Source organism: Pinus tabuliformis, chromosome 7, assembly GCF_031772625.1.
Source record: "Pinus tabuliformis cultivar Carrire ecotype Pingquan chromosome 7, CPIR1, whole genome shotgun sequence".
In the NCBI taxonomy this organism is placed as follows: Eukaryota; Viridiplantae; Streptophyta; class Pinopsida; order Pinales; family Pinaceae; genus Pinus; species Pinus tabuliformis.
In genome coordinates this window covers 397,670,711-397,695,613 of record NC_142293.1, presented here as the reverse complement: position 1 = coordinate 397,695,613, position 24,903 = coordinate 397,670,711, and the positions used below count along the sequence as shown (strand labels likewise).

The following is a 24,903-nucleotide window of genomic DNA, read 5'->3' as shown; positions in this document are numbered from 1 at the left end:
CTCCTGTCAAGTTTTACCTTGAGCAAGTCTCTCCTCAACTCTTCTTGTTTCAGAGCTGTCCACAACTCGTCCCAATTTGGCAACGCTGCTGTGCCCAGGATGCTTTGGACAAAGATCTGCCAATCATCTGAGACAGAGTTTAGCCAATCTCACTAATTCCGAGTCTTGAGGAGTATGTCCCGCCGCTGACAGCTCAGCACGGGTCTCCTTTAGTTTCGAAGGAACGAATCCACTCGCTTCCTCTTCTACATCTGAGCAGATCTCAGCTTCTGCTCTAAGAACATCTTCCGCTGCTTGGAAATTCCTTGATAGGCCAAGGCATCCCACATTTCCTTAACGGTCCCTTTGATAGCAACATGGCACATCACATGATCCTTGGTCCCATCTAGGATCATCCTCTTCGCCTTAGCCATCTTATCCTTGTACTTTTTCAGCGGATTTGCATTCGCAGGTTTAACCACCACATTGTCAACGTACATCTTGAGGGCATGCTCATCAAGCAGGAAGGTCATCCTAGCCTTCCAGATGGCATAGTTGGAAGCCTCGTCCAACCTAACCTGATCCCTTGAGCCATTGGTTGCCATCTCCTCTGAAAACTGTTAAACAACTCCCTCTTTCTCCCTACTGCGTAGCTCTTGGGTTGACTTACACACTCCCAAATGGAGCTGGTAAGTTGTTGCTCCTCTGCGACTCAACAATTGAGAAATGCTGATTTCCTCGGCAAGAAATCACTGAGGAAGTATTCCCTAACTATGCTCTACTACTTCTTTCTTCTCACGCCTTTTCAGTCCGACAAAGCTGCCTACTGGAGAATCTGCATCCACCAGCTGCTCCTCACGCTGAGGCTTAGTGCTGCTTCCTATGGCTCTGCAAAAATCGAATTGGAAGCTCTTTCTCTCCATCAACTCACTTGGAGAGAGACTCCCTAGGATTTTCAACCCTCTGGTAGGAACTGTGCAAACCCTTTGGGGTTTCGACTTGCTGCCTCCTGCGACTTTTCGATTTCCCCTTTTGCTCAGTGCTGGGGTTTCTGGTTCTGCTCCTTTTGCTTCTCCTACACTAGCTCTAATACTGTGTGAAAATTCCTAGACTCGAAGGAACCCGTATTGCAACAAATCTGAATCTACTTCACCTACTTGATTTTTAAATTACATTCATCAAGTTATTCTTCTGAATATTGAAGCAAGTTACTTCTGCAACCTACACTAATTAAATGTTTGATCTCATGAAACAGAAAACAGAGCAAAGAACAAGATACATAGGACACACTTATTTTTGGACACAATAGTCCCTAGAAAAACCCAATGTAGGAAAACTGGTGCAGCAGTTTTGAGGGTTTATTATTATGCAGGAGAAATATTTGAATACAAATCTAGGATGCCCATCTAGCAATCCTTGACAGAGAAAATACTGGCGAAAAATCTGAGTGAGTTTTACCTCACTTCGCCCGACAGAATTCTGGTTGATCTGGCACAAGGCTGGCAAACCTCGACTATTTCTGCGTTGGCCTTGCGTAGGCCTAGCATTTGCTCTCCCGGCTATTGCGTTGTCTCTCTGCAAGCTCTCTCCGCCTCTGTGTTAGTATTTTTCGGAAAGTCCTTTCGGATTCTCATTGCCCCTCTACTGCTGAATGATCACTTAGTTCGAATTTCTCAGCTTCCTAGCCCCAGAAATAGAACTCTAGATCAATTCTGTGTGTGTGTTCCAAATAACCCTCAAGTCCCTTCTTATATCTTCCTGTTGGACAACCAACGGCCTAGATTAAAATATAATCAAAGGGTCAGATCGTTTTGACTTGATCCGTGGATTTTTCTAGAAGTTTCACCCTTGATTAGATTAATATCCATTAATATTTTAATTTTCCTAAGTTTAGACTTAGGAACCCCATTAAAAATATCAGTTATTTTAATAAAATCACTTATGGGTGGAATTTCCTAAAACACTTTTTGGGTTCTTTGGAATACTTGTGCCTAAGCCTCCCTGCAAAATTTGAGGCTTAGAGAACATCCGATACTGCCCCAAATCAACACATATGACCAAGTTATGACCCTAGGAAGTTGGCTGCCCAACTAACTCTAACGGGGCCCACAAACTCTTGGTGTTCCATCTCCTAGGGTTAGGGTTTTGATTGTTTATGGTTCCCTTTGTTGTTCAATAATAAAAAGGCCCTTAAGCTGCATTGTAACACAGTTCAGAGGCATGTAGCTGCCACATCTTTGTCAAAGATAAGTTACGATCGCCTGAGCTAGTTTATTTCCATTTTGTATGTAAACATCTTTCAGTTCTTTGATATTAATGAAATAAAGATTTATTTGTGCTGCATCTCTATGTTTATGTTTATATCTGTATTCTGTTTCATACCTGCATAAGTCCCGATGAACTGGATAAGGCCTTGTATGGAGATGAGGATTTCCCATGTATATATGGGGCACAAGGGTCATCGAGGAGAAGCACTGTAGTGACACCGCCACTGACACATAGGGAGATTCGCCTTTTAGATATGTTGGGGAGGATCAGGAGGGGAGGTCCACTCATCTGAGGTTATGGAGACGAGAGAGTGGATATGGTGATATTGACGAGATGCAGGCTAAGGCTTATTGACTCAGTCTTAGATGGTGGCATCGAGTGGTGCATAGGGATATGCCGTGGTGAGCAGTTGTATGCAAAGGAGCACGGGGGTGCATGGTGTTGAGCAGGGCTGTGTGTGGGGTAGCACCATGGAGGAGGGTTGATTCACATTGCAGTGAATTTTCTCATGGGGTGACAGATACATCGACACAGGAGGGAGACCAATTGTTTCTGCATAATATGGCAACATGCAGTGGTGTCCAACGATGCAACTGGGTGCTATGCCAAGGGGCACGAAGATACATGGTTGGATGTAGGAGTGTACAAGATTGCTGAACAATCTAGAGGAGTGCGGTGAGCAGGGAGATTTCTTGACAAGGATGTCAGGCATTCCAGTGGGGTGGGCATACTTAGGTTTGGAGAGCGAGTCGGTCATAGGGCTGGCCATGAGCATCCATATGGGTTCTCGAAGACACCCATTGGAGTCCACATATCCATCATTCTCTAACATCTTGTACAATTGAGGGGAGCCTTGTTGTGTTTGATTGATGCCCTTATTGTTGGTAGCAGAACTTGGGAAATTTGCGTTAGATAACTCCTTGCGATTTAATGCATCAGGGACACAATAGAGATTCTCTAGTGAAGGACTAGGGTCGGTGCATGAGTTGGCAACCATAGGTTGGGGGATGGGGTGACCTTTAGTAGAGGTGGTATAAATTCCATCCTTGAGTCCACACTTAGGGAGATGATCATGAGGGAGACACATGCCACTCCTTTCGTAGGACATGGGATCCCGCATGATTAGAAGGTACTGTGTATGATTGGGGAAGTTTTCTAGTGGGTCTGCAGATTCTAGACATTGTATTGGTACCTTGTCGGGAGAGGGGATAGTAGACGAAGTGGTGTGGTTGGCAGGGGCAAGACAGATCCGCATGCACAAAGTCAATTGCGGGTATCAAATATCCGTCTATTGGTGGCATTCAAATAGTAGCTATATCGCACATGTGGTTTCCACTGGGCATCGATACTACGCAATAGGAATTGGAAGTGGTGGGCTTCCAATCTAGCTGTGGGATCCAGGGATCCATTGGGTCAGTGGACCACTTCTTTCAAGGAGGATCGTGGATATGACAGCAACAAGATTGCAACTTCTTTGGGATGGCAGGCAGGGATCGTCAGGATTATTACTATGGGTCGAGGAAGGTTTTTATCGCTATTGTTCTTTTAGAGTCTGGACGTGGAATTATGACCTTGTCGGGATGCCCTGGCATGATAGACCTCCACGCAGTAGAGTTGTCCTTTATTGGACTTGTGATGGAGGATTACCGGGGTGAATGGCTCTGCAGGAGCACGAGAGGATCACAATTATGACCAAACCGATGCAACTTCCACATGGTGGTTTCACTTCAAGTTTAGTATGGGACCCTAGAGCTATAGGGTAAAGGAGTTGGGTCATAGATTGGGGAGAGTGAGTTCCCACAAGGTAAGGACATCTAGATCTCCCATTGGGCCTCTGTTTGGTAGCAAGCATTTCACTTCCTAGGGACATGTTGGGATGGGATAGTGCTTCACATGGGTGGCCATATGATCAGCAGGAGATGGCCACAAATGACTCACAGGGATGAGGGACCTATTCTATGAGACTTGAGTTGTACCTTCATGCGTCCACTCTTGAGGTACCAAGGATTGATTTCTCGGTAGGACGACTTTTTGAGGGGCTGACAGGGGTTTCACAATATTGGGTTACTCTGCTTGTTGATAGTATTTGGGAAGTCTCTTGCACCCATACATTTTGAGATTGCGTGTGGAGCGAAGGGTGCTCCACATTGAGTTGGATGACTTGGGATCCTGGTATCAAGGGGTTCCTTTATGATCGGATAATGCATGAGTCCGGGATGACCCAGTGGCACATTTAGGATCCGCATATTGCTTGCAGTGATAGTTTGGGTCAGCAGATAGTGAGACTGTTTGTTCAAGCATTCCTCGAGGACAAGTAATTTTTGGGAGGGAGGACTATAATGTCCTCAATTTTTGGTTTACTATTTGAGGAGGTTAGCGGAGACTCTCGGGGTTGTGTCAACAGTCTTAGGAGATGTGGGTGAAGTGGGACCCACGCTCAAGTGGGGGCCACAAGGAGACCATGCACACCACTAGAGAGAGAAGTGCGATTTTGGGAGGCAACGTGGGGGCCACCAAGGAGGCAATGCACACCACTTGAGAGGGAGTGTGATTTTGGAGGCAAAGTGGGGGCCACCAAGGAGAGTGTATGGGGCCAAGCTTATTTAAAGGCAAGGAGGGGGCACTTCAGATCATCTTTTGACCATTACACTTGTGAATCGACCTCTTGTGGGCTGTTCAGCTCAAGGGTTTAGAGTGTTATTCAGCACAAGGATTCGAAGCGGAATCTAAGCCGGTTTCGAAGAACTTCAAGTGTCCCCCTAGCTGGAAATTTGGGAGTCTATTTGAGGGCTTCCACAGGGCATCATCTCTTGCATTTTGAGTTAGCAGTGCACATTTCCTGGGCGCAGAGTTAGTTTCTAATTTGCAGATATATGGGCTAGCTTCAGTGATTGGGTGAGCAAAAAATTGTAGGAGCATTTCTGATCTTGGTGCTGGGACTTTGGTGGGAATTTGTAAAAGCAGCATTGGGCTATTCTTGAGGGACAAATTCTTTGTTTTTGGCAGGCATGGGCCTCTTTAGGCAAGTCTGCGCAGGCATAGGAGAGGGGTAGATTGAAAGGCTAATGGGCTGAAGGAACTGACATTCCAGGAGGGAGATTTTGATTAGTGAGTGGATTCTTTAGCAGAAGGGTTGAGGATTGATTCAGTAGAGAATTTCTCCAGCAATATGCATCAGTGGCCAGCTGGGCAATTTGCACCATTTGGTGGGTACTCACTTCTTCTGGATTAGAGCTAAACCCTTGGGTTTTTCTGGGTTTTTGGGGAGGATTTGGTGGGTACATTTCCAGAGGGATTTGGGCATTTTCTAGACCAGGCCATCCTCATCTTTCAGATGGGTTGCATCAGATTATCTACTGAGCAGTGCGCATTCCTCACCCTGGGCCATACTCCACCCTTGGGCCATACTCCACTTTGGTCAGAGAAACCTTTCTTGGTATTGCTCTACTTGCTTGGCAAGCCCAGGTTCTATTGTCACATCTCATTTTATGTACTCAAATCCATGATTAGTAAAAATGGCTCAGTGATTTGTTGGTGTATAATGTGTATCTGATTTGCTGGTTGTGTTGTCTTGCTATTTGTTCTGTTATTATTTGCTGTTTCAAGTTCACCTCTGTTTATTTACTGTATTTTCCCAAAAGGAATATTACATTGTAGCATTTTCATTAGATTCTATCTCATATGAGGGTATGGGATTGACAGTTAATTATGAGCACCAAGCCCTTTATGTACCTTGATGTTAGTGATATTGATTGTTGGGCTCCTTTGTCGTGGCCTTAGCAAAAATGTAGCATTTACTTAGACCAAAATTATTGATTATACAATTTAAGCTTTTTCTACCATATTTTTATGCCTAATTAGGTAGCGTCATCAAAATTGGATGGTATTGACTGATTCCTCTAGAGGATTGAGGTAATGGCAAAGAGTTATATTGATGATGACAATCTCAATGTATGTGATGGTGGAACATTGCTTGTCATTTAAATGTTCTTGCTCATCTATTCATAATGATTTCTTTCCAAGTTTCAATATATATATTAATTTCCATGTAATCAAACACCTTACCAACCCATAGGCAAGGTTAAGGTGTTCTTCAGGGCTCAAGGTAATTGAACAAGGATCGAAGTCATTACAACAATATACTCGATATGAACCCATAGGCAAGGGTAAGGTGTTCTTCAGGGCTCAAGGTCATTGAACAAGGATCGAAGTCATTACAACAATATACTCAATATGAGCTCAACATGTCACTAGCAAGAATTGAATCTGGGTGGGGAGAATAATGATCATTCCTCCCAACTACCAGAGATAAACCTAGTTGACACACACATGTTCTGTTTCCCCTTTTCCAAATTTTTGGGGGGTCATGTTTCCTGTGAGTTTCTGTTTGAGAAATGCAAACCGGTTTTTTCAAAGTTCATATCATGCAATTTAGGTATCTTCACTACAAGCGGGGAGATGAATTCATTATCTCCCTTGGTTGAGGGGAGTACGGATTTTTGGATATCGGGGTGATAGCCATGAAAACTACTTCTGTTGCAAGTGCTACTCTGCTTGGAACTTGCGCTAAATCTTTAGTGCTTTACATGGTCCCTTATTATGTTCTCTCCTGATTATGTAACATGAATTCCCATACTTGTTAACCTGTCTTGTAGGGATATGAGATGCTCCAATTTAATGGCAAGTATTTTAGTTAGATTTTCAACTGGAAAACAAGAGTTGGGTATTCTTCTAAGGCAAAGAATGCAAACTATTGATATATAGTAGTGTTGTTACGATTTTACTGGGTTTGGGAAAATGAGAATTGGGTATTATACTTGAAAGTGCAAAATTTTGGCGCATGGGGTGGTCATGTTCTGATCTGAATGATTCTTGGGTTTCTTGAGGTTAAAGTTTTAAACAGAACCTCTATTGTAAATTTGTAAGGACCTGCTATATTTAGTATTGAAAATGGCAAGCTGAGGCTTGGTGTTTTCTAGGGTGTGATGTTCCTAAATGAAGTCAGTAGAAGTTGCTCATTTTGTGAAAAATACAATTGACCAATGCTTGATTCGGGACATGACCAGAAGGTGTACATTATATTCCCAGGTCACTCACATATCTTGTTTTGGTGACGTAAGTTCTAAGCTTTTACGGTTCTAGCACTAGAGCTAGACCACACTGCATTAAAGAGCAATAGAAAGGGGACTTCTTTCACTTAGTGGGTTTCAAATCCTTTCTTAGTTTGTTGTCAGAAGTTTGAGCAATTAACCCTTGATTTTGTTTGTTTGACCTGTAATGCTTTTGTCCATCACAGAATCGTAGCCTCCGTTTTGTATTGTAATCCAGGAAGCCACCATTGTCACAAGGAGCTCTTTCAATTGGTGTGCCTGGATCATAGGCATTAACATTTGAAGAAGGATTATACACACACATTTCTGTAATGGGTGTTAATATTCCATCAAAGAGTTTTGAGTTAGAAAGTGTAACAGGTAAGATAATGGTTGAAACTTGAAAGTACTTGCTTTGAGTCCTGGCATTCTAATTTGAGAAGACTAAACAGACTTAGTTTTGTTGCTAATAAAGAATCTGAAGGTAATGTATGAGGATCTTATTTTATAACCATGCTTTTGGCAAAAGTCAATGAAAGCTATGGCATTCTCTAAGAACATTTATTCAAGCCTGTGGCATTCTCTAAGATAATTGGCTATACTATGTGGAAAAAGCTTTCTGGTAAGCCTTGTTACAGATTGTCGGTGTTTGAATGTACTGATTTGCCTCCTACATCCTTGAAAGCCAATTTTTATTGTGCATATACCATGGAAGTTACTATTAAAAATTATGCGCTGTGTTATAATATCTGGTATTATCTATCAGATTAAATTTCTCCAAAACAATCTATGCGGCATTGTAAATAAAAGTAATCCTCCTAAATTTTTAACCAGCAGAAGGCACAAACTCTATATCTTGATATTGGGCACAATATTCCATTTCATTAGATGGAAAATGATATTTTGAAGGTGTGGCAAGCCCCTTAAGTAAATATCTCTCACATGGAGAAGATAGAGAACGAACGTTAAACATGTTCATGGAAATCTCTTATATTACTGTGAATAATCAATATATAAAATGCTTAATATTACAATAAAATGGGGCCTGCAAATGGCAGGCTACTAGATTTCACAGCCACAGTTTATCAAACATAGTGAAAGAAATCTGAAAATGAGCCAACAAAGCATGTTGTAGAAAAATTGTGTTTAATAAATACAGCAACCCCCATGTAGCTGTATTAAACAAAACTGGCCATATGGCTGTGGTACAAAGAGACACCAAATTGAACAAGCAACAAATATCCACAAAACCATAATGGTTCACCCTTCAGCCGCCACCCATCTGCTAACTGGTAGATGATAAATGACTTTGGTATGATAGCATTTTTGGTCCCACAAGTAGGGAGTTTTAGTATGATGCCTTTTTACTGATTATTCTTCCTTTGATCTGTTGTACATGAGGATAAGGTTACAAGTTTACAACAAAACATTCATGGTTGCAGTTAGTTGCAATGCAATGCTATAACTTTTAAAGTGCAGATGGATCTTTTCTTTCTTATTTAGTGTATGTAAACTGAATTTTTCTAATGTAAAATGAACTTGTTGATGGTTTTAATGTTTAATGCTGTCTTATTGTAGAAATCGTAGGGATGCATCTGGCAAACAACCTGGTGATCCAGGCTATGATCCAAGAACACTGTACTTGCCCGAAGACTTTGTGAAGGGTCTCTCTGGTGGGCAGGTAGTTATGTTTAACATGGATTGCTATCCTTACATTATATATTCTATCCTTTGCTTTGTTGGGTTCTACAAGTTTCCTCTATTTATGTGTAGTTTGACATATGCAGCGACAATGGTGGGAGTTCAAATCACAACACATGGACAAGGTGTTGTTTTTCAAGGTTAGGATCTTGAAATGATGCTTATGTATGAAATGGCTTTATTTGTAGCATAATGGAAACTTTTCTAATGGGACCTTGTATTTTTAATAGATGGGCAAATTTTATGAGCTCTTTGAGATGGATGCGCATATTGGAGTTCTGGAGCTTGATTTGCAATATATGAAGGTATGTAAATAAAACAAACACATTGCAAATTGAAATTATCTTCTTGGAAGTACAACATAGTGAATGATTTGAGAATTGATAGAATAATAGCTTGTTCATAGCCTTTATTGACCTCATATAATCATGCATTTATGGTTACCTTTTAAAGGGTCAAGAAAATTCTTAAAACAGCTGTATTTTATGCAATTATGTGTGGGGCTTTTAGTTTGGGAATCACAATTTTCATGGGTGCGAAAACATACCTTATTGTATATTCATATTAATAAGCATTTGGGGAAATGATTAGAACAAATGACACTGAATATTAATAAATATTTGATATATATTGATTGCAAGTTAGAAAAGCTGGAAATCATGGGCATGATTTAATCACAAATCCATACCAGGAATTTGAGTAGTTAATTGGGGTTTAGTTGGGATTATGATATAAAGTAACATTGCCTAAGTGATGGGTTTGAGTTGTGCGGCATTTTTTCTGAGTTGTATGATTTTGATCCTTTATGAATTAGCATCAAGTTACTTACTGACATCTTGGGAAATTGATGTAACCGAATCTTATTTTGGATCATTTTAAACCCTCGAGATTTGTTCACATGAGCTTTTTAAAAAAATATATTATATTCATCTCTAACTTATAGGTTGATCCAATGAAGATTTTCATCCTTTGCCAATGGGCTGTTGGTCATTGGTGAGGTGTATAGCACATCAAACCATCTACTAGGATTCATTTTTGCTCTAAGTGAATTTGCTCAATTAATACCCTTCAAATCTAGCAACCTATGGTTGAAGGATCTTGGCAACATAGTTTTTAGTAGACGCCATGTTGGACAACAATGGAGTTTTTTCAATCTTCATCTCGAACCTTGGTTGGTTGTTGGTGGACCTTAGATTACAAATTGGTGGTGTATGTTTCACCTTCTTGCACCTTGATTGACTGCCAATAGACTTAAAGCTACATTTTGTAGTCCTAATCAATGTTACTCTAAGTTTCTAGTAGGTGGGGATGTGTACATGATACACGTGGATATCATGCCCCAACGTTTGGAGCACACTAAGATACAACGGTGGTATTGAACATAGGGGACTTGACCAAACATTTAAAAGAAAATTTTAATGATTAAACTTTCAAGTTTTAAAATAAACATTTTCCATTGAGCAATGAAAATTGTGAAAGCAATTCACAATTTTCACAATTAACATTGGGTATGTTCACATTTGCTACCTAATGAAATATTTGTTTTTCTCAATGTCTTATGTCATAATCAAGAGTACATGACAATAGAGTAATCTCAATTAAAATGAAATACAAAGTCAAACGAAGGTAGGTGGATCCACTAGAAAAGGGCATGAGGGATTAGGTTTTTAATGTTTTTTTGCATGAGGTAGACGTACATGTAGGGGGTGCATGGATTGCCTTTAATCCACGAGTCACCTCTAGGTGTTGGAGGTGGAGGGAAAATTGTTAGGGATGTACCCTTTGCATCTTGACACCCTGCAAAATCATGTATGATTTGGGCATCGTCTTGATGTACCACACATCCTTAGTATGTCATGACTCATTGTCGTTTGGGATGTGTACTTGAGGTGTGGGTATGTGCACCCTTGTAACATTGTTCTTAGTGGTCTTATCTCACAACTTAGTTCCTAGCTTGGTGTACATATGGGTGGCTCGTCCAAGGGCTGGCCCTTTCCCCCGAATGGCGTGGACATCAAACTTAAACAAACGTCGCAACCTATAGTTGTTAAGACTCATTTTGATGCCGTGTTGGTAGGAGGCTTGGCTTGTCGTGTGGAGGTCGCGAGTTCGACCCCCGCTGCTGTTGCTTGGACCTTATCCAAAATTTTGGTTGCCCTTGGGCTGCCACGAGGCAGCCCTTGGTTGGGCCACGTGGCAACCTGTGGTTGGCCACCACCCATCCAATTGAATTTCGCCAAATGCACCCAATAACATCATGCCACTTAGCACCACATGATTTGTTGAAGGCTCGTTGATCAGTCAACCTTGCCACCTCAGCGTACACAGTGAGTGCCATGTCAGCAGTACGGACTACTGATTGGGCTGTCACATTTTGATAAAATTCCTCTGTTTGGGAAAGCGAATAGAACATGATTTTGGGTGCATACAGTGTCTTTTTCTCGCAAAACAAGTTGTGCAGGGTTCAAGATGACGAGTACTATGCAGTCGTTTAGGTTCCACACCGATCTGACAACTTAATTTTGAGCTATTTTTTTGAGCACCTGATCATTCCTCCCCACTTGAAGCCTTTTGGACCCCAAAAAATCATTTTCAATTGTCCAGTAGGTGAGGGTACAGTTCCCTCACCTTTCTAATCTCGATCCATTTGGCCTTGGAAGGATTTGTTCTGTTGAGTTCCACACGAAGGTATTCCACATTCCCTCGTTTTGAAAACCTTGATCTTCTGTCAAGAATGGTGTTTTGCTGTAGTTAATCAAGGTATTCAGGAGAAAATCTTCAATTGGAAGGAATTTGAACATTCTCTCCTTGATTTTCAATCAAGGGAGGCTCATACAACTTTAAATTTTCCACATTAACAACAACATAAATTTGCATATATGAAGGCAGATCCAACCTGAAGGCATTGTCACCAATCTTTTGCAAAATTTTGAATGGACCATATCTAATTGGTTTCAGTTTTTTACCTTCCCCTTGAAGCCTCTCTTTGCTAATGTGAAGCCAAACTTCATCACCGACTTGGAATTTGTGATCTACGCGATGCTTGTCGTGCCTTGTTTTGTAATTGCCTTTGCTCTTTTCAAGTTGATCTTGCATTGTTTGATGTACCATTTGGAGTCGTTTAATGAACTCCTTGGCTTTGTCCATGTTACCATCAATAGTAACATCCTTCTTACCAAGATGATACAACACATTATGATGCAAATGGTAAACGAATTCCTCTACTTGATTCCTTTGACTCAAGCTTGAATGTACATCTTGAAAGTATGTATTTTGCTGATCATAACTTTCATGCAAAACAAAATGATGCTTGAGGAAAGTATTTACACAAACAATAGGCCTAGAAAGCATATCAACAAACTTGTCGCTTATACCTTTCTTATTCCTTTTGACCAAGTGGAATAGTAGAAGAAAACCCATCCAATGAAAGTGCCTTTGTCGCTACAACTTAATCACTGCACCATTGAAAATTTCTGAATGAAATGAAATGGGCTTACCATGTTGCATAAGGACTGCGCCCATGGCATAGTCACATACATCAACTTGAAACTCAAATGACATTTTTCAAGTCTAGAAGAGCAAGTATAAGGGCTGAACTGATCTTTTGTCTCAAACCATCAAATGACTCTTGTTGTTTTCCTCCCCACTAGAAGACCTTTTGCACAATTGCCAATGAATGCAAAGGAGCTATAATAGAAGAAAAATTAACAAAATTTTTCCTCCAACATTGGGCTTGCTCCCAAAAAACCTCTTATCCAGATGACTATCTTGATCGTTGACCAATCCATAATGGCATCAATTTTGGAAAGGTCTAACTTCAGCTCACCTTCTCCAATATTATGGCCCAAGTACATCAAAGAAGTTTTACCCAACTCATACTTTGACATCTTCAATAACAAATGTTCTTGGCTTACGACATCAAGTACTTTTATTTCATACTTGACATGTTCATAATGAAATTTTCTAAAAATGAAAATGTCATCCAAGTAGACTATCATGTCTAGAAATGGCTTCAATACATCTTTCTTCATATGCATGAAAGTAGTAGGAGCATGGCAAAGACCAAAAAACATAACAAGCCATTCAAATAAACCTTGCTTGGTTTTGAATGTCATCTTACATATGTCTTCTTCAACAACTCCATTTTGATGATAGCCACTCCTTGAGTCCCATTTAATGAAATGCTTTCCATTCTTCTTGGGCACCAAAACAATAGGTGCACCACATGGTGAAGGAGATGGTTGGGATGATCCTTTTGTTCAACAACCCTTGGATTTTCTTTGTTATTTCTGCACTTTCCCTTCTTGACATCTGGTGCATGTTAATGTTAGAAATGTTGAAATCTGATGTGTAAAAAGTTTCTTGCAATCCCAACCCGGTTTTAATTTCACCTTATCGCCCCCATTCAGTTAAATGCTCTTTTCCATAAACATACATTCAACATATAGAATTTTGGAAATTAAATTTCCAGATTAAAACACATGGGACTGTCAACACATGTTGAAAATAAATATGGACATAAACATACTAGCAACACACATAAAAATACACATAGAATCACAGATTTTTGGTCAATTTAGACCTAGGCAGAGCCCCTTCAATCTTCTCTAGGGAAGACCTGTTAGAGAGCTCTTCAAATTTATTTATCTTTCAAGTTTAGGGAAAATACATTTGCAGACAAAACAAAACAGAAAAATACAACTTATCTCTTCAGCGCAAAACTCCTTGAAAATTGTGCCCACTTTGCCTCGATTTCCATGCCCACTTGAAGCTGAAAATATGTACTGTACGTATACAGACTGTACTATATGGATTCTGTGGACGGTACATATTTCTGTACTATTGTACGATTTTTTTCTTCATTTTTTTTCAAAAACTTCTCTCGAACAGCGTGCAACTCACAACTTTAAATGTTGTTTGTGCTGTACCTTCTCATGTCTTTTATGCTTTAATTTCCGTGCCCAAATTTGCCCAGAAATCACTCCTTCAACTTGCTACAACAAATTTCTCCTTCAGAACTTTTCTCTAGCTCTCAGCCTCCTTTCTCCTATTTGCTCATGAAGAATGAATCCAGTCTCTCTTTTCTTTTCCCCCTTTTGTTTCCCTAAATGATATTTGGGCAACCCTCAAGATCTAATGGCTCAGATTCATTTAGAGCAAGGGATGAGAATAAATTTGCATTTAATTCTTACTTTCTATTTTTTAACTCACCCATTAAATAAAGTACCCACATTGTACTTTATGTCTAAAATCACTTTTCATTTTATAATTTAACATTGACTTTACCACTTATAAAGTCACACTTAGGAAAAAAATTATTTTGGACACTTTTCCCTAGGTAGAAACTAACCCATGGGAAACCACTTGTCCAAGGTACATTACAAATCAACAAGAAAGAAGACACTTTTGCTGCAATGGTATTTCATGTTAGATTCTCCTCATTGGGAGGAAATCCCTTTGCTTTCTGAAACACCTCATCATCATGGTTAACTACATCAACCAAATCAGTTTTCAATTTTGAATTACAACCATCAAATACTTCATAATCAACATCAATATTGGGTTTGATCATAAAAAGCACTAAATTCTTGCTTGAATTCACTAGTCTTTTCATTTTCCCTGCATTAACTAATGAAAGATTTAGTTTCTTGCGATGAACTCTCACAATATACTCCACACCATCTTTGAACAAGTGTTACTTGTTTTCATGACGATAGAAGAGTGCTTTTATATCATAGAGGTAAGGACTACACAAAACAATTCCTAAAATATCAAGCGGTACAACATCTAATTCAACTTCGTCTATGAAGTTTGCTGTGATTGTAAACCGAAGAATACATTTTCTTGTAACCTGTAAATTTGTGTCCTTGCATATTCAACCCAAGGGATATGGCTTGGGATGCAAAATGGTTTCAAGATTAAGTTTCTTGACTAAGTCTCCGGATACCAAGTTGGCTTGAGATCCACTATCAAATAGTATGTCGATTTTTGTATGTTTTGAGATTACCCTTGCATGAAATAATTCAATCCTTGTTTCTTCTTTTGGAGTGCTAGTGTGACAATTTGATATACTAGTGTTAGCAATGAATCTTTTCCTTTTATACCCATGGCTATAATTTTACTTTCATCACCCGAATCGGATCCCAAATCCTCTTAAATGATTGCAGTTATCTTCTCTTTTCCTTTGTTGTTGAGTTTCTTTGGTTTCATCTCGGGATGAAGCTTCCAACAATGAACTTCATCGTGACCCTCTTTGGAACAATGTTTACATATTATTTTCTCTCCTTCCTTTTTAATGGATGTATTTTTCTTTCCTTTGAAACCCTTTTCTTTTTCATTACCCTAAAATGGCTTTTTACTACCCCTTCTGGAGTATTTTTCCCTCTTGCCTCAAGATGAGTGCTTGCACACACACCTCATCTAGATTATTGGGATTAAAGATAAGGATAGATGCTTAAGGTAACTGTGTAAACCCCCTATATACTTTAGCAATGTGTCTTGTGATTGCAAATATCCTCCTAACATTAGAGACCTTCTTCTAAATTCTTGGGTGTAATCTTGCACATTTTGACCTTTAAGTTGTCTAATGTTCTGCCAATTCATGATGGCTTTCTGCATATATGCTAGAGGGTAAAACTATCTGTTAATTGCAGCAATGAAAGAAGACCAATAAATTGAGATCTTACCATGTTTTCTAATCTCTTCTTGTGTCTTGGATTCCCACCATATACTAGAGCTGCATTGTCCAACCTCAAGGAAGCTAGCTGAATCTTTATGTCATCATCTTGAAGGTTTTGAATTCTGTAATAGACCTCCAACTGACGAACCCAATTGTCAAGCTTCTCTGCATTCACTTCACCATTATACATTGGCAGTTCAAATTTAACATCAAGTTTTAACAGGGGTGTTTTACCAGTGCCTTTTGAGGTATGTCCTCCAAGCCTCCTACCAACTCGTCATCCAAATGAGTCTTAACAAATATAGCTTTTGAGGTATGTCCTCCAAGCCTCCTACCAACTCGTCATCCAAATGAGTCTTAACAAATATAGGTTGCGGCATTTATTTAAGTTGGTAGGAGATTGACGTCAATGGACCTTTGTCGAATCATGTGGTGCCAAGTGGCACGATGTTTGAATGGGGTACATCATTTGGAGGACCTGTTGAATGTGTTGCAAGTGGTATTCCCAACCTCAACGTAAGATCATATGAATATTAAATAGTTAACTATACATTAAATTTCAAAATAGAGATAAATAATAGGGGGCAACACGAGTGTTGTTGCAATCGGTCTTGCACATGCCAAATCGACCTTTGAATAACAATTTTTCCTGTGTTGGTATTGGAATCTTAAAAGTTGAGAAGTTTCATCAACATAAAAACAATGGTTGGGAAGTTAATTTGTAATACCTCGGGCTCAACCACTGAATTGTAATGTATATGTACATGTGACACTTAGGTTGGTGAGTCAGATTTTGTTTGGGCCTACGTGCCTATGTGTACACGTGTTGGGACTACAGGCCAGTGTGCAAATATGTTTCTAAGGTAGAGTGTGTGTGTGGTTTCTATTGGAGAGCCCATGAACTAAAAGGCCAATGTGCCCAACATATGTAATATGTAAACATGTTGAGAATAATAAAATAATGCCATGGCTATCGACCAGGGGACAAAAAAGGTATGGGGGGCTAGGACTCCATGAATGGAAAGGTGGAGGGGAGCTTAGCAAGGGGGCTAAGTTGGGAAAATGTTATTTTATCCCTATCCAATGTTATAAAGGTAATATGGTTTGATATTAAAAACATATTATAATATTATAATGTATATTTTTATAATATAAAGTAAGGGGCACCATGCCTATAAAAGCATGATTTCACCATTCAATTGGGACATTCTACTAGTATGTGTTGAAAATCAGGAGGTTTTTTAGCTTATTATTGGATTGCAATTTCATTAGTAATTGCTTGTGAATATTGTTGGCTTCTTATTAATTTTATTCTGTTTCTTTCACCAAACAATTACCAAAATACAAACATGAAGATCACAAAAAAGCAATGAACACAAGATATAGGCTCCAAGCCAAGGCAAAACCCCTCCATGGGGAAAATGGAAAAAATTCTCTCCTTGTAGAATTAGATCTAATGAGATATCCAAGACCCATAGCCACAAAAAAGTTCCACCTTTAGATGCCAAGTCAAGCCTTCCTTCTTTCCAAAATATTCTTCATTAAGAGACAAGCAACAAGAGAGGTACCAGGGCAGATCTTCCACAAACCCTAGCTCAAGAAGAACTTCGTTCTTTCAGATTTCGGCCCTCCACTTCTCTCTATCCTTTCAGAGAGGCAGCGCAAAAGCCTACACAACCCAGGAAGGGGCTCACGCAATGTTGACGCAGGCCAAGAGGGTCTCTTGCAGTGGCAGTGCAGGATATTTGTCAGAAGTTCGAAATTTTGTTGGAGCCGGAAGGGCTAAACAATAGTCTTCCTCTAGCAAATCAATCCAGCAGAAGGGGTGACAGTCTCCTAGCGGCAAGACGCCGACCCAAGCAGGGATTGCGTTGTGATTTCGCAGTGTTTGGCAGAGTCAGGCCACTTAGTGGATCAATGGTGACTTGGAGAACGAGGTAAACCCTCGTATGTATTTCTTGCTGCCGAGATTTCTCTGAAAGGTTAGCCGGTGTGAGAGGCAACCTGTTGTACTCAGATTCTGCCTGCTTAATAATACAAACCCTCTATCTACTGCACCGGTTTTCCCGCATTGGATTTTTTCGGGGATGTGTTGTCCAAAAATAACGGTGTCCCTTGTGCGTTTGTCTCATATTTGTTTCAGTTTATGATCTGTATGTCAGTGTAGTCTGCAGTAGTGTTTTTCATCACTGGTTATAAATTAATTAACTTGTTGAATGTAATAACAAGTAGGAGATGATAAACCAGTGATTGCAATAGGATTTTTGATTTGTAGATTCAGAATTTCTCACACTTTCTCATAGGATGTCCACAATTGTCCTATCCTTGGACACCCATCTAAACTGGTCCAAAACTAGACCCAACACATCAAATACATACCTGGAACTTGTGCATATTACTGTAGCATTAGATCACTAGTTAGGGCATCCAAACAACCTGTTTAGCCCTTCTTTTAGCCCTTCTTCTAGCTGCAACAATCCTCTTAAAGACTGCGACCTCCCTCAAATAACACCTTGCTGTTGCTCTAGGTAGTCTTGTCTTTGTTTTAAGGGCCTACAACCCTTCCAAACACCTCCTCAAGACCTCGACTTGATCTGCAACTTACCTCAGGTTCTGTGACTGACCAACTAGAGGGAATACCCATCATTCCATGCACAAGTTGCTCCACAAACCACCCAGGTTTGTCCTCTTGCAATGCGACTGCTTTCTACTCTTGCTCGAATTTGTCTAGGGCATCATTTTTCCAACAAAAACACTTCAGAGACCCTCACCAAGGCTCCCTTTCCTTCGCTGTTGCTACAAGAGTATGTGGCCTTGTTTTGGAGGGCCTAATACCCAACTCGGCCTCCAAAACAAGCCTCCCTTCCTACCTGTAATTACACAAGGAGACTCAGCCTGTTCACTTGTGAGGTTTCTTCTTATTTTTGCCTAGAATTTCCCACGATGACCTCGGCCTCCTGCCTGTAGTAACTTGGCTCCCAAACAATCTAGGAGGCATAAACTATGCCTTCATCTTTGATGGGCTTCTCTCTTTTGCAGCTAAAACATACCTCTTCTTTTAGACGTGTTGCACCATTGGATATGTGGAATGACCTCTAACGTCACTCGTTTTTATAGCCTCCATGTGGGTGTCACATTAGCCCTTAAGGGCACTTTTAACATGTTGGCCGACTTGTCCTAGAAGGCCTCACAACCACACATTAACTTAAAAAATTCAAAATTCAAGATTGACAACTCGGATTTTGTTGATTCTCAATGCACTGGATTCATCTTGACATCCTCCATCATCTCCCTCCATCACATGTGAAAGTCTTGTCACTGTTTTGGCTCAAACATCGATGGGTACAAAACCCCAAGCTTGGGTTTCAAGCCCATAAGGCCACTTGTTGAGCTCCTTCCTCCAAACCCTCGATCCTCAAGGCTTGGAATACCTCCCAAGCTACCAAAAATCAACATTGCTTGGTGGTTACCTAGTGCCTTTTTGAGGCAAGATACATGGAAAACATTGTGAATGCAACTTTTATTAGGAAGGATTACGCTGTATGCCACTTGACTGATTTTTTAGTTAATTTGATATGGTCCCTAGAACTTTGGTGCCAATTTGTTCTTTCCCTTTCTGTTTCAGGGATAATTGTTTGTAAGGTTGAAGTTTAACAAATACCCATTCTCCAACTTGAAATTCTCTTTTTGGTTTGCATTGGCCAGCTTGCTGTTCCATACGATTTCTTGCAATATTTAGGTTTTCTTTTAGTGTTTGAAATATTGTTTCGATAATGGCGATTCCTTCCATTTAGGGGGATCATAACCATAAAGAGCTTGAAATGGAGTCATTATGGTTGAAGTGTGATAAGTGGAGTTGTACCACCATTCAACGAGGTGTAACCATTGAAACCACGTATTTGGTTTGTTTGTTACATAACAATGAAGGTAAGGCTCTAAACATTTATTGAAAATTTCTATTTGATTGCCTATTTGAGTATGATAAACTGAAGTCATGTAGAGTTATGTTCTAATTTGTTCGAAAAATTCCTTTCAAAATTTCCCTTTAAATTTGGTGTCTCTATCACTAACAATGACTTTTGGAAGTACATGTAATTTGTAGATATTTTGTCAAAATACTTCAATGATTTGTTTGCGGAGTCTGATTTCTTTATTCTCGTCAAGTGTGCATACTTGGTGAGTCTGTCGACTACTACAAGAATTTTATCTTTTCTTTCTTATGTACTATCTCAATTTCAAAAGTGGCAATTTTTTCGATCCATTTTTGTTTTTTCATAGAAAGTGTTTTTTGCTAGAGAAGGTGTTGAAGAATGTTATGATTGTTCGTATCAAAAACTTATTTCCCAAAAGATATTGTCTCCATTTGGCTAATGCATGCATAATGGCAAGCATTTCATTGTCGTATGTAGATTTTAGACATTTTGTTTTATTGAGCTTCTAGCTTTCAAATGCTATAGGATGGCCATCCTGCATCAATATTGCCCTTATTCCAAAACTTGAGGTGTCACATTCAATTGCAAAAGATTTTGAAAAATTGGGAGTTGATAGTACAATTGTAGTGGACATAGTTTCTTTTAAGGTTTCAAAACACTTTTTCTGCCTAGTCATCCCATTGGAATGAGTTCTTCTTTAAAATGTTTCGTAGGGGTTTGTTTACATGAGCATAGCTTCAAATAAGCCTTCGATAGTATCTCGTTAAACCCATAAATCCTATTAATTTAGAAATGTTAGTTGGCATGAGCCACTATGTGATTGCTTTAATCTTGTTTGGTTCTACCTTCACTCCTTCATGTGATATTACATGTCCCAAATACTCTACTTCTTCCTCTTTGAAGGTACATTTCGACATCTTTGTGTAGAATTGGTTCTTTTCTAGAAGAGAGAACTTGCTCCAGTGTTTTAGATGCTCATCCCATGTTTTTCTATATATAAGAATGTCATCAAAGAAGACTAACACAAATTTCCCTAGGTATGATCTGAATACTTCATTCTTAGTTGCCTGGAAGGCGGTGAGGGTATTAGCTAATCCAAAAGGCATAACTTTGAATTCCTAGTGCCCTTCGTGAGTTTGAAAAACAATCTTTGTCTATATCTTCCAATCTTACTCTGATTTGGTAAGACCTTGATCTTAACTCCAATTTATAAAAATATTTGTTTTCATGTAGTTCATCTAACATGTCGTCTATAAAGGGAATAGGAAATTTGTTTTTTTATTGTTATCTTATTCAATCCTCTATAATCAATACATAGCCTGAAAGATCCATCCTTCTTCTGAACGAGGACTACAAGAGTTGCATAAGGACTTCTACTTTTTGTAATGATACTACACTTTAGTAGGTCTTGGACTATCCTTTCGATCTTTTTTTTTTTTTTTTTGATTATGGGGGTACCGATATGGCTTGATGTTGACAGGATTTGAGCCTGCTTTGACTTTGATAATGTGTTCAATCTCTCTTTGAAGAGGCATCTCCAGTGGCAAATCTTGGAATACTTTCTTGTTTTTGAATTAACTCTTGAATCTCAGGTGGTTCTTCGCTAACTAATTTTGAGGCTAATATTTCCATTTGATGACATTGCACTTTATATATTGGTGCTCCTTTTCGGACCAACCTCACCATCTGATGGGATGATACAATTTGATTTTGAGGTGGTTGAAAACTGTATAACTTGTATTTTTATCATTCCCAACTAAATTTTATAAAGTGTTTTTGATGGTTGGCTGAGTAAGTGCCTAAGGTGTGTAGCCATTGAACGCCTAGGACCACATCCACTCCTCCAACCGATATGGTGTAACATGGGAATTCTAGATTGTAGTCCTAAATCTGCAATTTAACCTTGTGGCATTTTCCTACTCTGATTTTCTTTCCATCTGCTCCCATCGCATTTATATTAGACATTGGATATGTGAAAAGGTTCAACCTTTTCACAAGATTCGTGTGAACAAAATTGTAAGTGCTTCTTGTATCTATTAGAACCATTACATTGTTTTTTTTGATATGCCCTTTTAACTTTAAGGTCTGGGTTGGGGTATTTCTGTCATGGCTAATAGTGATACTTGCGCAATATTTTTGTTGTTTAAGTCTGGGAAAAATTGTTGAGAATCCTCAACTTCTTCTATGTCTGATTCTTCACTATATAAGTCATTTTTTGCTTCACATTTATATAAATTCTTGGTATTATTTCTCTTCGAACATTTGTGTCTGGGGTCCCATTTTTCACCACAGTGTTTGCATTTACCTACTTTTATTGTTTGGATCTCTAGGTTAGATTTTCCTCCTCTTAGATGTGTGGTGGAAGGTATTTTGTGTTCTCTATGTTGGTAGTTTGGGGAATCCTTCGCGTTGAATATATTCTTTCAATTTTCAGCAGCGGTATTCTTTTGTATTTCTCTTTTTCAACTTTTGCTTTACATATTGCTTCTTACATAGTTGTAACATCATGAAACTTAGTTTCATTTTGGAGGTACGGTGTAAGTCTAGTAATATATGATTGAACAAGGCGTCGTGCTGATAATCTTGATACCATCTAGCCAATGCTTCCCATTCTTGAGTATACTTGTTTACATTTCCTTTCTATTGCAGTTTGGCGAGTTTGGTATCTTCTTCCTTGATGCCGCAGAATCGTTTAAAGAAGTCATCTTTGAATTAATTCCAACTGGATGCATATGCTGGCTTCTTCCACCACATATACCAGTTATATGTGTTGCCTTCAAGCTGCATGCTTAATTTTTTCATCATCCCTATAAATGTTGTAAATTTCAAAGTACTCTTCTGCTTTGTTTAACCATGCCACACCTGCTTCTCATTGCCATCAAATTTTGACAATTCAAGCTTTTGCCCTTCGTTGGTAGGTGACAATCGATTGGTTAGGGTATGGTGGAAATTGGTTAGGAATCATTATATTACGAGGGTTCGACATGATTTGTGGATCTGGTATGGTAGATGACCGTGGAGACTTGGGAGTGTGAAGTGGGTTTTTCGGGTTTGACATATTCAAACAGTCTTGTTGTTGGGTCATTGCGTCATTCCTTCATTGCATGAGTTGGCTTAAAGCATTCATCACTTGAATGTGGTTCTGATTGACCAAATTTTGTAGGCTTGCTTGCTCCATTCGAATGGCATCATAATTTTGATGGAGCTGGTCTTCTGAATCTTTTTGTTTCTTTTGTAGCTTCTCGAATCTTTCATTATTTTGGGTAAGTTTCTTCTATAATTCTTGCAATCTCTTGTTGAATTCGCTCATCATCATAGGTCGGCTAACTGATGGTATTTTTCGATCTATCTTGACTTTACTTCTTCATTATTAAATTAATAATTAATTACTAAATAAAAATAAAAATAAAATATATATATACAACTATATTAACTAAGATATATATTATAACTATTAATCATTTAATTAAATTCTGTCTATAATTAACTATAAAATATCATTTATACTAACCATTGAAAAACCTTTGTATAGATGTCACTTCCCATTCAATTTTCGATTTTTTGAATAAAAAAGTGTCACTCAAGCGGCCTATTGGGATGGAGGAGGCTGACGACATTGATCAGGATGGACAATAGCAGTGGTCTCTCAGGTGGCGGTGTCACAGGAAACACGTTTGGTGGATGCAGATGCAACAGCTACAATTTACGATGAATGCATGATGGATGACAACATAAGTGGTTATAGTGGCGACGGAGGCAATGTGTAAAAGAAATGGTAATAATGGCAACCGGGTGTCCTAGCTGTTGGATGATGTCGAATGGCACTGGGAGGGAATTGAGCGGCAACTTGCATAGGGTCGAGCTGATGTTGGCGGAATATGGTGGCGGCGTGGACCAGGTTGAGCAGGATGACAGTTGATGGCCTTGTACTTGTGCAGAGCAACTTGGCTCAAAGATATATATCTATATATATATATATATATATATATATGTATATATAGAATAGGAATGTATATGAGATGGTGTTTTACAACGAAGGGCTCGGCTTTAAATATAGCCCGAGGCATCTTTTCTGAATCGTGATGACATGATTCATGACTCATTATAATTAATTATTAATTATTATATTTTAATTATTATTTATTTACAACAACAGATAAGATGCTTTTATGTCAAAAATATTTGAAGTGGGGTGCCCTCTCTGTCAAAGGGTAGAAACCATGCACTGCTGGAAAAAAAACAATTGAGGTGGCCTGGAAAAGTAATGTATAAGGCCCATTCTAGAGCACCCAACTTAGCTAAAAGTAACACTGGAAACTTGAAAGCACCCCATGAGGCTCATGAATGAGGTGCCCTAGTTGAATTGAAATAACAAAATGTGGATCTCAAAATAGCACAATGGATCAACCTTAAATAGGCACCCTATTTTCTCTCTGAAATAGCACATAAATGAAGCACTAATATAGCTCAAACTCCAAAAATGGAAAAGCACAACCCTTCAAACATGCATTCAAGTATAGCAAGGTCCAAAAAGAGCAAGAAAGACTAAAGTTGTCCTAACATAAAACAACTCCCGAACGAGGTTTGCTCGTGAACTTGTCATGCATGCACTCGTGAACCCCATGTCTATAAATCTACATATCTAAAACTAGAAACAACCTGGAACCAGAAAAATAACCTTGTGCTTCTGAAACCAAAACATGTACACCTGCATGCACACCAGTCTTTCTAAAATTAGAAAAGCAGTTCCTCAGAAGATAAAAGTGACAAATCCAAGGATTTGCATGCGTACAACTTCTAAATATACAAACTTCTAAGAAGAGAATTACCTGAATAAAATAATCTCACCCTAAAGAGTAGAAGTCATTGTGCATGTTAATGTAATTGCATGCATGGAAAGCTGTTCTACAAATATAAATGAAGTCTCATGCAAAAGCCTTGAATATGGTGTCCTTATTGTCAATTTGAAGATGTCTAGAATTAAAATTTGGTACGATCTTGAACTCTGGAACCAATGGATATGCTCATAAACTTGCTCAATCATTAATACTGAAGATGCCAACTTGGACGTGTAGAACAAGGTTTTTTAGATGAAAATAGAGTATCAATTACTTAATCTTGAATCTAATTGCAAGCATTTCAAGGGTTTTCCCCATGGAAGTTCTCTATCATGACATCGAGGCCTTGCAGGATGCTGTTTTGATGTAAGACTGCCTAAATGGCCTTGTGTCGTCTATATATGATATTCTCGATA

General features: G+C 39.1%; 1 protein-coding gene across 2 annotated transcripts in view; it reads left to right on the top strand.

The window, feature by feature from the left end:
• MSH6 (MUTS homolog 6) overlaps positions 1-24,903 on the top strand; it is a 197,637-nt gene that overhangs the window by 29,618 nt on the left and 143,116 nt on the right. For both annotated transcript variants that reach the window (XM_089458271.1, XM_089458272.1), the window contains exons 3-5: positions 8,916-9,018; positions 9,125-9,178; positions 9,269-9,343. In XM_089458271.1, coding sequence (XP_089314397.1) covers positions 8,916-9,018; positions 9,125-9,178; positions 9,269-9,343 — 232 coding nt within the window. The remainder of the gene's footprint in view (positions 1-8,915; positions 9,019-9,124; positions 9,179-9,268; positions 9,344-24,903) is intronic.